At 47.2% G+C, this 13,395-nt stretch overlaps 1 protein-coding gene across 1 annotated transcript in view; it reads left to right on the top strand.

The window, feature by feature from the left end:
• The first annotated feature begins 8,880 nt into the window (after nucleotides 1-8,880).
• Nucleotides 8,881-13,395, top strand: part of PGM2L1 (phosphoglucomutase 2 like 1) — a 69,187-nt gene continuing 64,672 nt past the window's right edge. The window contains exon 1 of the mRNA XM_065407950.1: nucleotides 8,881-8,979. Coding sequence (XP_065264022.1) covers nucleotides 8,881-8,979 — 99 coding nt within the window. The remainder of the gene's footprint in view (nucleotides 8,980-13,395) is intronic.

Below are 13,395 nucleotides of genomic sequence, written 5' to 3' on the forward strand. Positions count from 1 at the left end.
TCCCATGCCCCCTCTAAACTCCCTCGCAAAACTCCTGTTAGCTGCTCTTTTTCGTTAGCTCAGTAGGAACCTATGTGACACAGGAATGCCAGACTGGAGCAGACTCAAGGCCCATCGAATATCTTGTCTCAGGGGAAGGTGTAAGAACCCCACACTAGGCATATGTGGAATAATCTTTTCCCCATATTTAGGGTCCTACCAAATTCATGGCCCTGAAAAACACATCACAGACCGTGAAATCTGGTCTCCCCCTGTGAAATCTAGTTTTTTGTGTGCTTTTACCTATACGATACAGTTTCCATGGGGGAGACCAGCGTTTCTCAAATTGGGGGTCCTGCCAAAAAGGAGTTGCAGGGGGGTCACAAGGTTATTTTAGAGGGGTCGTGGTATTGCCACCCTTGCTTCTGCGCTGCCTTTAGAGCTGGATGGATGGAGAGCGGCGGCTGTTGGCCAGGCGCCCAGCTCTGAAGGTAGTGCCTCTGCCAGCAGCAGCACAGAAGTAAGGGTGGCAATACCATACCATGCCACACTTTCTTCTGTGCTGCTGCTGGCAGCAGCTCTGCCTTCAGAGCTGGGCTTGCGGCCAGCAGCCGCTGCTCTCCAGCTGCCCAGCTCTGAAGGCAACGCCGCCGCCAGCAGCAGTTCAGAAATAAGAGTAGCAGTACCACACTCCCACTACAATAACCTTCAATGCCCCCCCCCCCAACAAATCCTTTTTGGGTCAGGACCTGTACAATTATAACCCCATGAAATTTCAGATTTAAATAGCTGAAATAATTAAATTTATGATTTTTAAAATCCTATGACCATGAAATTGACAATAATGGCCTGTGAATTTGGTAGGGCCCTACCCAAATTAGGCCTTGTCTTGGTCTCTAATAGAGATTGCTTTAAACCCTGAATCGTGAAGTTTGCTATCCCCTCCAAAAATTATTATTAACCAAGATAACTCTGGCTATTCTTGTTATCCATATAAATGTCCAATCCTTTTTTGAATCCTGTTAAGTTCTTGGCCTCAATGACTTCCTGTGCCAAGGAGTTCCACAGTCTAATTACACAGTGTGTGCAAAAGTGTTTCCTTTTATCAACTTTAGATTTCCCATCTTTTAATTTCATTGAATGTCCCCTTGTCCTTGTGTCATAGAGATAGGGGAAAGGAGTTCCTGATCTACCTTCACTAGGCCATTCATTGTTTAATAGACTTTTATCATGCCCACTCATAGTAGTCTCCTTTCTAAGGTACCAAGCCCAGTGTTTTCAATCTGTCTTCATATGAGAGTTTTTCCAGGCCCTTGGTCCTTCTCCTCACCTTCCTCTGACCCCCCTCTAATCTAGGGCACAATCTTGCACTAATCTGGTCAAGCCACATCACAGCCAGGGCTGTCAAAGTGTTTCTAAATGCATGATGGAAAATATAATTATGAAAACTAAGCTTTCTATGCCTGTATGTAAGTGGTGTCTCCCCCGCCCTGCGGTGCGTAATATTGCCAGAAGCTTGTCCATGCAATAGCCTGCACTGGGAAACCAGTGACGCTGGAAATGCCTGACAGAGCATTCCTTCTGGCATCTAAAGCTGTCAAAGATACTTAGTGGAGCAGGCTTCCCCAGGGAGTCGATGCATGGAGTGGCTACGCTGAAGCTGAGTGTGCTTTCTCAGCGGCCTTTCTTGCCCCTCTTGACTTGGGCAGTGAGGGAAAGTATTTGGTTCCAAGCCATTATGCATTGCCACTATTCCAGCGGTGCAGCTCTGCCCCCTCATACACTCCTCTATGTGAATCTCTTACCACCTGGGTGGTTTCTTTTCTCCTTTACCTCATCTCCTCCAGTGACAAAAAGAGGAGCCTCGCTATGGAACCCAGAACACTTCCCATAAGTGGGGGATTGCGGGGAATCCCAGGAGGGAGCGCCTTCTGCCTCCCCACCCCATCTGATTGCCCTGGGAGAGGGGAAGACATTGGGCAACAATTCAGGTGAGGGAGGGTGTGAGGGTTATTGGTGATGACAAGGAGATGGGAGGGATTACGTGGCGAGCTGGGTTTTAAGGAGGAATTTGCAGAAGGAAAGAGATTTCTAGTCAGATGAATCCAAGGAGACTGCTTTGTGCACAGGGGCAGTCTGACAAAAGGCACAGTGCAAAGAGTGAGGGGAAGAAGATAAACGGAGCAGGAAGGAAAAAAGTATTGTATCACCTTTCCACATCATTGTGCCATGATCTGTAACAACCAGCTCTAAATATCCACCTTGCTACGTCTATGCACCTCAGTCATATAACCTACATTACCCCTCCCCCCGCCATTCCACTCCTAGGCCTCTTCAGCAGAGACTGGGCCTCATGCTGAACAGTGTGGTATTTGTGATGTGGACAAAATGGCCATTAAGAACTACATTGCTAGTAAGAGTGTGACTCATTTTTGTGACCTAAACCAAGTCTTCTTTCAGGTCTCCAGAGGTGAAAGGCTAGCACACTAGCCTACTGCACTATTTAGCTCCCTGTAAATACTTCTAGTCCACATATGTGGCCGCTGATTAAAGCCTAGATTAAATACTCAGTCACACTAACCTATAAAATGCGATTTCCTCTAATGGTTAGAGCACAGGATTAGGAGGCAGGGAGATCCTGGGTCCTAACTTCCCTTAACCTGAGGAGTCAGGGTTACATTCTGTTGCTGGAAGGGTTGCAGGTCTGTACGCGAGAGCAGAATGTAACTCATGGTGTTAAGCAAAAAGCAAAAAACCCCAGTTCTCCTGAGAAGTATTGGTATGAGCTGTCAGGAGACATCCTCTCTGGCAGGGTGATTACCAGTATCTAGAAAGCGGATGCGACTGACTCAGAGGCCGGGAAATCATCCCAACCTTCCTTGCAGTCTGGTGGCAGAATATTAACTGGTGGATTCAAACAGGACCTCATATATTCTGTTGGATCTGTGTATTTAGGGCCCAATCCTGCTTTCAGCAAAGTCAGTGGGTATTTTGTCATTAGCTGCAGTATGGGGGCAGGATTAGTTCTTTACTAGGCTGACATCAATAGCCCATCAGAATTAAGCTGCAGAAATCTAAAGCTGTTTCCTAATCCCTCTGCCCATTACTATAGAGTCCTTCACATTTCCCTGCCTCTTCCTTTTGTTTGTGATGCACCCTCCAGGCCTTTGCTGGTTCATTGAGACAAAGCACAGATGATCTGACCCCAGATCAGATTGGAAGCTTCATTCAGAAACCAAGTGACATCAGTCCTCCCTGCAGCATGCTAGTCATTTGGCTGAGATGCTGTTACAGTCTGGGATTAAGGTTGTACTGGGTTTCTGGAAACACATTACTGTTAGAGAGACAAAGAAAGGAACTGTGTTACCACAGTATCATTACCGTGTAAACTGAGAGGCACAGAATGAGCATGGGGCACGCAGGTTAAATAAATAATGATGAGACACAAAAGGAGCACTGCAGAACAAGGGCATGGGTATGTACAGTACTGCTGACCCTGCTGGCATGTAATCTCTCAAGAGACCCACTGTGCTTACCTTGCATGATCTTGATTGCTAAGAAAATCTGAAGGTGGGAAGGGAAGTAAATGGAAACATTATGGGAGGCCAATACTGAATAGGATTTAAAGGATCTGGAATAAACAATATACAGAGGGATTATAATGAAAACACTGGCCATAATAAAAAAAAAGTACCTAGTAAATTCAGGACCAGATTTTCAGCTGTAAATGTAAATCAGAGCAGCTTAATTAAAGTCAATGGTGCTATCCCAATTTACCCCAGATGATGTAGGGATCCAGCCCATAATAATGATTTCCTGGATTACACTAACTGATTTTGCATGTACAACTGAATTTTGACTAACGACCATATCACTGTGTTGTTAATATGTATTACACTTATCGAAAAGTAAAATACATTTTAAAAACTTAAAAAATGATGCATCACTATTCAGAGTGGTTAGTTATATGATACTGCCACCTTTTGGCCTGATTGTAGTCCCACTGAAGTCATGATAAAATTCCCATTGACTGAGGAACAGCAGTAAGCGCTTGTTCACTAGATCATATACTTGCAAATCCTGAAGTTTATTATTTTAAACGATATGTTAGCTTTCATTTTTCAAAAATATTATTTTCTCTGCATTTTAAAACAGACACGTTTTTTTGGCCTAAACGATGGTCACCTACCTCTTTGCAGCTGTCATTATGCTACACACCATGGCCACTCCTAGCTTCATGATGACAAGGCCAGACCTCACATCCTCCTATTGCGAAAATGCAAGCCACTTGCCACCAAGTGGAAGGAGAAGCTTTAAAGGCACTGAACATCCATACAAGGCTCCTTTCAGCCAGCCAGTCTCCCTTTTCATCAGAGTAGCTAGCAATAGGGTGCCTGGTACCAGAGTGATCCAAACCCACAGAAAGCAAGACGTCACACACACACTCTTTTTACAGTGGCTTTACTCCTTGGCAATTCCTGGTGAATGAGAGTTGGCAGCTGTATATTCTGCTCTGGGACAGAGAGTCAATTAACCTTTACTTTCCCAACTACCCAGGCAGGCTGTACATACCTTTTCACACCAATTAGTCTGTTCATGATTGTCTCTAGGGATGTTGCTTCCTTGGCCTTTCTCAGTTAATTGTCCCATTGGACAATTGACTTTACTGTTACATTTTCCCCTCATAGCTTGATTCAGCTCTACAAGTTTATCGTATTGCCAATCTCCAACATTCAGAACCATGTGTCTGACTCCAAAAACTGTAAGATTAGGTTAAAAATCATCAAATTTACAAAAATAATAAAAGCTGGGTTCTTTTTACTTGCCTTTTGGTTTCTGAGCATTTAGCGTTCACTTTTTCCAGCTAAAACCATGAGAGTTTGCAGCACTGGGTTAAAATGAGAGTCAGTTGCATCTCTCTGCACCACTGACCTCACCCACCACACTGGGGGAGGTGTCTGTGGGGAGGGGCAGGGGGTGTTCCTATTGCTGAAGCTCCATTGGTGGAGGCTGTAGCAGAGATATACTGACTCAGCATAATCCCAGCCCCCTCGGCCACCCTACCTGACCAGCATCGCCTTTTCTGGGCAGCACCAGTCCCCTCTGGCTGACCCCTCCCCCTCTTATAGGAATAATTCTTCCAGGGCTTCCAGGCTGCCTCTATTACACCTTTTTACAGGGTGCAGCATACGCTCTGCCTTGAATGGGGTCAGTCCCTGGCTAGCGTGGAGAAGGATCAGGAGCCATCTCTTCCCTGCTTTGGGAGGCTAATACCAATGTGGTCACTAGCCTGAGGCAGTGCTTGTCCTGTTTGAGTGCAAGGACTGTGATTGTGTCTGGCCCCTATGCAGGGCAAGCCAGACAGTGGAAATGCTACATCCTCTGTCTCTCTTGCACATCTACACAGGGACAGATGCAATCTAGCCTTAGGATAGCTTCTTTGCATTACTCCTCTTAACCAGCTTCAGCAATTCCTCCCCCTTTTGGTGCTATTAACCCTGACATATATCGGGCCAGTTGTCATATCCCACATTGTCTTCTTTTCTCTAGGATGAACATATAAAATCCCCATAATCCCTTCCAAGTGCTACAGCCTGAAAGCCTTTTATTTTATTGCCCTGCTTTGGAGTCCCTCCAGATGGCTTTCATCTGTTTTCTACCAGCGAGCCTCAAACTGTGCATGGTACTTCACATCCAAAGCTCTCGAAAAAGAAACCATTGCTCCATTAACAACGCCAAGGGCCATACTGTAGTATTGGAGACACTTGGACGGCTCCCAGGAGTTCCAGACATGACCCTAGATGTTGTGGCCAGTGCTGTAGGTAAGTGCTGTGAGACCCGGATGTCCACGGAGCAAATAAAAAGAAACCGGAGTTTTCCTCTTCCATTGAGTTGTTTTATTTATAAATGACATTCTGCTTTCCAGGTGTTTGTCACATGCAGGCGTGTCACCCCAGGCTCTGTGAGCAAGAAATCAAGGGAAAGGGACGGTCTAGATTTCTGGAGTTTCCTACAGTGGTATGTTTTATTATTATTATTTATATTATTGTAGCATCTTGGAGCCTGAGTCATATACCAGGGCCCTGTTGTACTAGGCAGAACAAATAGACGGTCCCTGCCCCAAGGAACTTACAGTCTAAGTACAAACCAAGAGACAACAGATAGATATAAACAGTGAGGAGCACAAGAAGTCAGAATGACAGGCAATGTTCTCAGCACACCAGCAGCCTAACTGTGTCAAGTTAGTTGTAGGGTGCGTGTGGTAGCTTCCCCCAGGATTTATAACTTCAGCTGACCAAAATCCTCCGGCCTGACTCTGTTGCCACAGAGTACCAACTCCCATTGCCTTGAATGGGAATCAGTTGTATCCAGCAGCCAGAAAACAGGGTGTCTCAGGAAGCTGACTCAAAATCCTTGAGACTGGTCCAAACCACTGTAAAATTAGGATAGCTCCCTCCTATATCTCAAGCTTTTAAATAGCTTCTGTTGTTATCCTGGTAGATATTATTTAACTGAAGCTGCCTGCCTCCCATTTGAGTTGTCTCACACATTTCTTTGGTCCTGTTCCCTTCTTCTTCCACCCACACTGCATCCCTCCATTGTCTCTCCTCCCTACTCCTCTCATTCTCTAGCCCCCCCACCCATGAATTTCTTACACCCACAACTGTGATATCCCCGTTCTTTTTTATCTCCCTTGATTTCAACCAGTCCCTAGACTGACATTACCAGGTCAGGCTTTTGTTTCCCTGTACAGCTCATAAACCGCAATCGTCGCCTCCTGCACGGATGGTTTGGGCAGAGACTGAAACCATCACATTTCTCTGCAGTCAGTGCCTCCTATCGCTATGGAAACAGAAGCAAGGATGTGCTGCAGAGATGTGATCACTACAATGGCTTAGTGGGGAATTGATAGGGCATGTGAGCAAATTCAACCTGAGCAGGGGGGTGGAGGGGACATCAGTTATACTTTTCTTTTTGTGGTGGTTTAACTCCAGCTGAGGCACAGCTGGAAATGCTGCTGAACAAAGGGTTTATTCCTTAGATGAAGGGCTTTTTCCTCACTTGCTGGGAGGCGGATGAGAACAGTCTATTTGGATCACAGAGCTGTTCTAGGGATTTGCAAGTAGAACAGATGACAGTGTAACTGGCAATAAATGCTCATTTTCCTTAGCTAGCAACTGGCTACTAAGTGTTCTGAGCCAACATAAAAGGAAGGAATGATGAAGCAACTGGAGAGGATTTTCTTTGCTCATAGATGTGGCTTTTCCGGACATAAGAATGGCCTACTGGGTCACACCCATGGTCCTGTATCCTGTCTTCCAACAGTTGCTGGTGCCGGATGGTCCAAAAGTAATGAACAGAACAGGGCAATTTATCAAGTGATCCAACCCATTGTCCAGTCCCAGCTTCTGGCAGTTGAAGGTTTAGGAACACCCACAGCGTGGGGTTACATCCCTGACTATTTTGGCTAATAGCCATTGAAGGCTCTATTCTCCAGAAATTTATCTAATTCTTTTTTGAACCTGATTCACTATTCACTATTCTTTTGGCTTTCACAACTTCCCCTGATGAGTTCCACATTTGGACTGTGCATTGTATGAAGTACTTCCTTATGTTAGTTTTAAACCTGCTGCCTATTAACTTCATTGGGTGACCCCTGGTTCTTGTGTTATGCCAAGGGGTAAATAACTTTCCTATTCACTTTCTCAACATCATTTGTGATTTCATAGACCTCTATTATATCCCTCCTAGACACACACCTCGATACCCAGGCTCAGGGCACCTGCTGGGCAGGCATGCTTGTGAGAGGAACAGCTATGCTTTACTTATGGCAAACCCTTCTGCTTTCCTTCTTAAGTGGGATGGGCTCTTGGAATCCTGCCTGCCAAGCGCTGAGGCCACTCAGCTGCTCTGTGACCTGCACTTCCTGTCCTAAACTCTTGGCTAGTGCTCAGCAGCTGCTCCCTGCCCCAGAGGTGGCTGCCCATCATTGGTGGTGTGTGCACTTGATTTAGTTGGGGCTTGGTCCTGCTTTGAGCAGGGGGCTGGACTAGATACCTCCTGAGGTCCCTTCCAACCCTTCTATTCTATGATTCACTAGGCCCCATCCTGCTGCCATCAAGGTGGGGTTTGCCATTGGCGTCACTGGGAGCCGGAGAGGGCCATGGCTACGTGAGATGGTCTCTGACCAAGAGGGGAACACACACTTGGTGGGCACCCACAGTGGGTCAGCCCTAGCCACCTAAACACTGGCGGCGTCCAACTCCGAGAGAGAGAGCCGGGACTGCCGGGAACTGGAGTCCCTTACTCTCCCGATTCTCCTCCCACATCTCGAGCCACGAAGGGAGGGAGAACTACATTTCCCGTGGGGCACCGCGAGAGGGGCAGTCCAGGGACGGGCACTCAGCAGCGCCGGCCGGAGTCGGAGGCGGGCGGGGCGCGGGGCCAGGAGCGCACGTGCCGGGATGGTGCCGCTGGCTCTGGGTGGGCGTGGCCTGGAACGCTGCTGCGGCGACTGTTGGGGCGGGGGCGGGGCCGGCGAAGGGGCGGGGCTGCGGCTGGGGGTGTTGTTGATAGTGCTCGGCTCGCGGAGTGCGCAGCGGAGGGACCGTTACTCTGAGGCGACGCAGCCTGGCGACGGGAAGGCGCGTGAGGGCCGGGGACCGCACTGGGTGGGGTCTGTCCCCGCGCCCGCACAACCCCCCACTCCGCAGTGCCCGCCGCGTGAGCCCGGCTCGCGCCGGGGTCCGGGTCCCTGTCCCTGCGCCATCGCCGCCTCGTCCCCGGCTGAGGCACCGAGCAGCGCCCCCCCCCCCCTTCCCGGGCGATGCCCTGGGCCGTGCTGGGCGCCGGCAGGTGATTCCCCAGCGTCCGCCGCTCGTGCGATCCGCCGCCGCCGCCATGGGGGACGGGGATGTCAACTCCAACCTGCTCATCGCCCGCAGCACCGGGGACGCGCAGCTGGACAGGGCGGTCGGGCAATGGCTCAGCTGGGACAAGGTGGGTCTCCGATGGGCGGGGGTGTCTGCGTGCGTGTGCCCTGCCCGGGAGCGGCCGGGGCTGAGCCGGGGGGGGCGCGTGTCTGGGGGCTGCCGGGGGGGGGGGGCGTGTGTCTGGGGGCTGCCGGGGGGGGGCGTGTGTCTGGGGGCTGCCGGGGGGGGGGGGCGTGTGTCTGGGGGCTGCCGGGGGGGGGGGGCTTCATGCCAGAAGGCAGCACCAGATCCTCTCGTCTGACCCCCTGTAAATCAAAAGCCACAGATCCTCCCCCCCCCGTTAGCCCTGCACTAAACCCAGCCACCCGGAATTAGACCCGAGTATGACCGCCCGCAGGGGTAGACTGATTATGCGCTATAGGCAGCGTGTCTGCCTTTGGGAGTGACTGGATTGCGCCAAAGGGCATCATGCCGTGTTCTCAGATCGCTGGTTATCACATCATTGGCCGATAGCTCTCCGATGGAAGGTTACATCCCCCCACCCACCCTTTGCAGATTTTATCCCACTAAGGTGCACTTTGCTGTTCCTTAAAAAGTGTATTTTAGTCACCACTGGATACTGCTGTCTTGAGACATTTAAAAAACAAACAAACATGACCACTCGGTGTGGGTGTCTTTGTTCCCTCGGAGGACACATTAATTTGGCATTAGTTGGCTTTGCCCTTGGTAATGTATTTATCCTCCTCATCTCTCTTGTTTTTTGCCAATAAGTGTTAGATCTGGTCTCGGGACATCTCATTCCAGTTCTCCTTCTCCCTTGCCCAGTAACTGATGCTCCTTTTATGAGGTTGTCCGACTGCTCCGGCGGTGATGAGCTGAGCTCTCATGCAACAAGGGAGAAGGGTGAGAGCAGTCATTTGAAAAATATATGGGGGGAGGAATGTGGCATATGAAGATCCTGGAATCACAGATGGGAGTAAACACTATGTTCTGTTGTAATCTGTTTAGCACATAATGCAGCCTATAAGAAGATATTAAGGGGGATGTTGATGATTGGCAATAAATGCATTGATTGGCAGATAAATTACTGAATGCATTGCTTTATGTGGAGAAGCGAACACTTCAATGGTTTCTTTTTTCAGATAAATCCCAGAGAGAATTAATCTGGCCCTAATGTAGAAGGACGACATAAGAAACTCTTTGTGGTGATTTGACAGGTTCTGAGGGGGGCATTCAATATGAAAAAGGCAAAAAATTTAAATGGGCAAACATATTTTTAATGCAATGTGTAACTAACCTAAAGGAATACACTACCGTAGAATATAGTGTTGTAAATGCTAAAAAGGATTAGGCATCTATATAAATAGGGATAGCATTTACACTTACTCTGTCTAGCCTAAAAAAATAAAGGCTATAATACTTCATGGCACAAGCTCACCACCAGCTGGGGTCAATGAGCCAGAGTATCCAATGGTATTACATAATTAGATGCATTATGGTGTTGGAATGCTTTCATCTGAAGCATTGAGTATTAGCTGTTGTTCTTGATAACAGACTAGATGGCTTATTAATTTGTTTTGATATGAGCGTTCCATTGTTAGGCTTGATCCTGCAAAGACCTGTCTCCTGCTGAAGCCAAAATTGCATACATGTGATAAGCTTTTGTAGGATTTGGCTTGTTTTAGGATATCAAAGCTCTTATAAATTTCATTGATTGTAAGAACTCTTTGTAAAGAGACTATTTTGGCTAGTACTGAATGTAGTCACCTGAAACCTAGCAACTGCTTAATAGCACATGCACAGCTGCTTGGGACAAGAAGTGAAGAATACCTTGTATTGACATTAAAGGAGTTTAAAAACAATATGCCGGTAATTATCCATGTTCCTAAAGTATATTTACACTGAATTATGTGAGGCCATTGTAACTTTTTATTTGTCTTGACTTTCTGAATCGAGAAAACTAACGTGTAAACATAGACTTACGTCATTCTTTCAACATTAAACATGGAGATTGGAGTTCTAGCATGCTATTTTAAAAATAGAACGAGGCACCAAAAGGGCTGCACAACTATTCCAGTTTTCACAAAACACTAAAATTTAATTCTAGAATGTAGTCGGAATCCAATATTGTGGCTAATAATTTTTCATGTAGAGATTCATCAATTCTAAAACCAAAAGGGACCATTGTGATCATCTAATCTGACCTCCTGTATAACACAGGGCATAGAACTTCCACAAAGTAATTCCTAGGTACATTGTCAGGTTAAAAATTGTTTGCTTTTTAAAAAGCTTCCTGACCTGTGTTACTAAATACCTAAGATTAATAATGAATTTTTAAAACATCTAATTTGTGAAGTTTACACTTTTAATTTTAGACAGTGGGAATAAAGTGTCAAAATCACTTGGTTTACACTTGCTTTTTAGGTCAGTTTCACTTTGTGCTAGTGCCTGATTTCCAGAATTCTCATGCAACTGCAGCCCAAAGTGCAACATCTTAAAATCCAAACACCAGGCCTTATTCAACAAACATCTCCTTGAATGAATGTATTTGAACAAAGCATGAAGGTAAAATGTGCAGGATTTTTGGTTCTTGTCTCCTGAAATGATGCTAGATAGAAGAACATTAAAAACAGGTTTTTTAAATACTAAATTTTAATGGGAAAATATTTTGATAAGATTTTTTGCTATTGCAGCTACGTAGTATGATATCCTTATCAAAAACGAATATAGTGAATTAGATTTTTTAAATTAGAATCTTTATATGTATGGTCTCTTTTGTTGTTTTTGCTTTTAAACTTCTTAATTATGATAGCTTTCCTTTGGCCAAATGCCAAAGACAAAGCAAAACATGCCTTGCACATACATGATTAATTTACTTCTGCGAAGCTTTCATCCCATAGCATTGTCATTGTAAACAGATACTTGCTGTCTCCATTTTAAAACCAGTTTTTGGAGCCTAATTAATACACAACCCTCAGCCTTTTGGACTGTTATCATTTTAGGTTTTTAATGTACCTGCAACTGCCTGTGGCTAACAGAAACACCCACTTTAGCCATTAATCTGCAATGCCCAAGAGGAACAACAGGAAACCATTTGACTCCAGGCTAAATAGCACTAGCTTGCTAATATTGTCTTTTCCTTTTTTTCCTCTCAGATTAAGAGCTGTAGGATGCTTTCCAAAGAATAACATCACACGTAGGCATTTGTATAAAGGAAACTTTCACTAATCTAAATTCTGTTTCTATCATGGTTTTCCATTTGTTTCCTTTTCTGCTCATTTACTTTTTCCTCAGTTTCCTCTCTTTTGTCAGGTTTTTGTTGTTGTTGATCCCTGTCTCATATTTCTATTGCTGAGAAATTAGCTCTTTCAAGTTTACAAGGTACAACAGCATCCTGTTTCTCTTCCCCCCCCCCCCCCCAGGTCTTCACTCCTCCTCATCTGTAGACCACATACTTGACTAAATGAAACACTAGCCTATTCTGCTATGAGCATATCCCCCCCTCTTCTTGGTCCCATTTTTCATGTCTGAATTCTTTTTATTTTCTCTTTGCTCTCCCAAGATTGAGTTTGGGCATGTACAGACTTCTCAAAAAGGGGTCCCAGGACAGGGTTTTTTTGAGCAGAACATCTCCCACATGGAGTTCACTGTAGGGTCCCAACCTCAGTTGTGAGTAGGTGGGCTGCGTGTTTTCATTAGCTGACTTTATATAGTGTCGGAATATGCTTCTCGAGTGGTATGAAAACAAGATTCTTTCACTGAAGATCTGATATAATCCTCTTATAAGGCCCCTGTCACCATAGTGTCTGAGAACCTGTTGTGGAGAGCAATGCTCCAGCCGAGGAGTGGGGTTGGGTGCTTGCCCCGCTCCGTGCGGCTCCCGGAAGCAGCAGCATATCCCCCCTCCATCTCCTATGCATAGGGGCAGCCAGGGTGCTCTGCACACTACCCCCACAGCTCCCACTGGCCAGCAACCACAGCCAATGGGAGCTGCAGGGGCAATGCTCCAGCCGAGGAGTGGGGTTGGGTGCTTGCCCCGCTCCGTGCGGCTCCCGGAAGCAGCAGCATATCCCCCCTCCATCTCCTATGCATAGGGGCAGCCAGGGTGCTCTGCACACTACCCCCACAGCTCCCACTGGCCAGCAACCACAGCCAATGGGAGCTGCAGGGGCAGCGCCTGCGGACAGGGCAGCGCCTGCGGACAGGGCAGCGCCTGCGGACAGGGCAGCGCCTGCGGACAGGGCAGCGCCTGCGGACAGGGCAGCGCGCAGAGCTGCCTGGCTGTGCCTCCGCATAGGAGCCAGAGGGAGGACATGCCACTGCTTCCGGGAGCTGCTTGAGGTAAGCGCCGCCCAGAGCCTGCACCCCTCATCCTCTCCTGTGCCCCAACCCCCTACCCCAGCCCTGATCCCTCTCCCGCCCTCCAAATCCCTCAGTCCCAACCCTCCTGCACCCTCATCCCCAGCCCCACCACAGAACCCGC

The sequence above is a fragment of the Emys orbicularis genome, chromosome 1 (assembly GCF_028017835.1).
Source record: "Emys orbicularis isolate rEmyOrb1 chromosome 1, rEmyOrb1.hap1, whole genome shotgun sequence".
Lineage (NCBI taxonomy): Eukaryota > Metazoa > Chordata > Testudines > Emydidae > Emys > Emys orbicularis.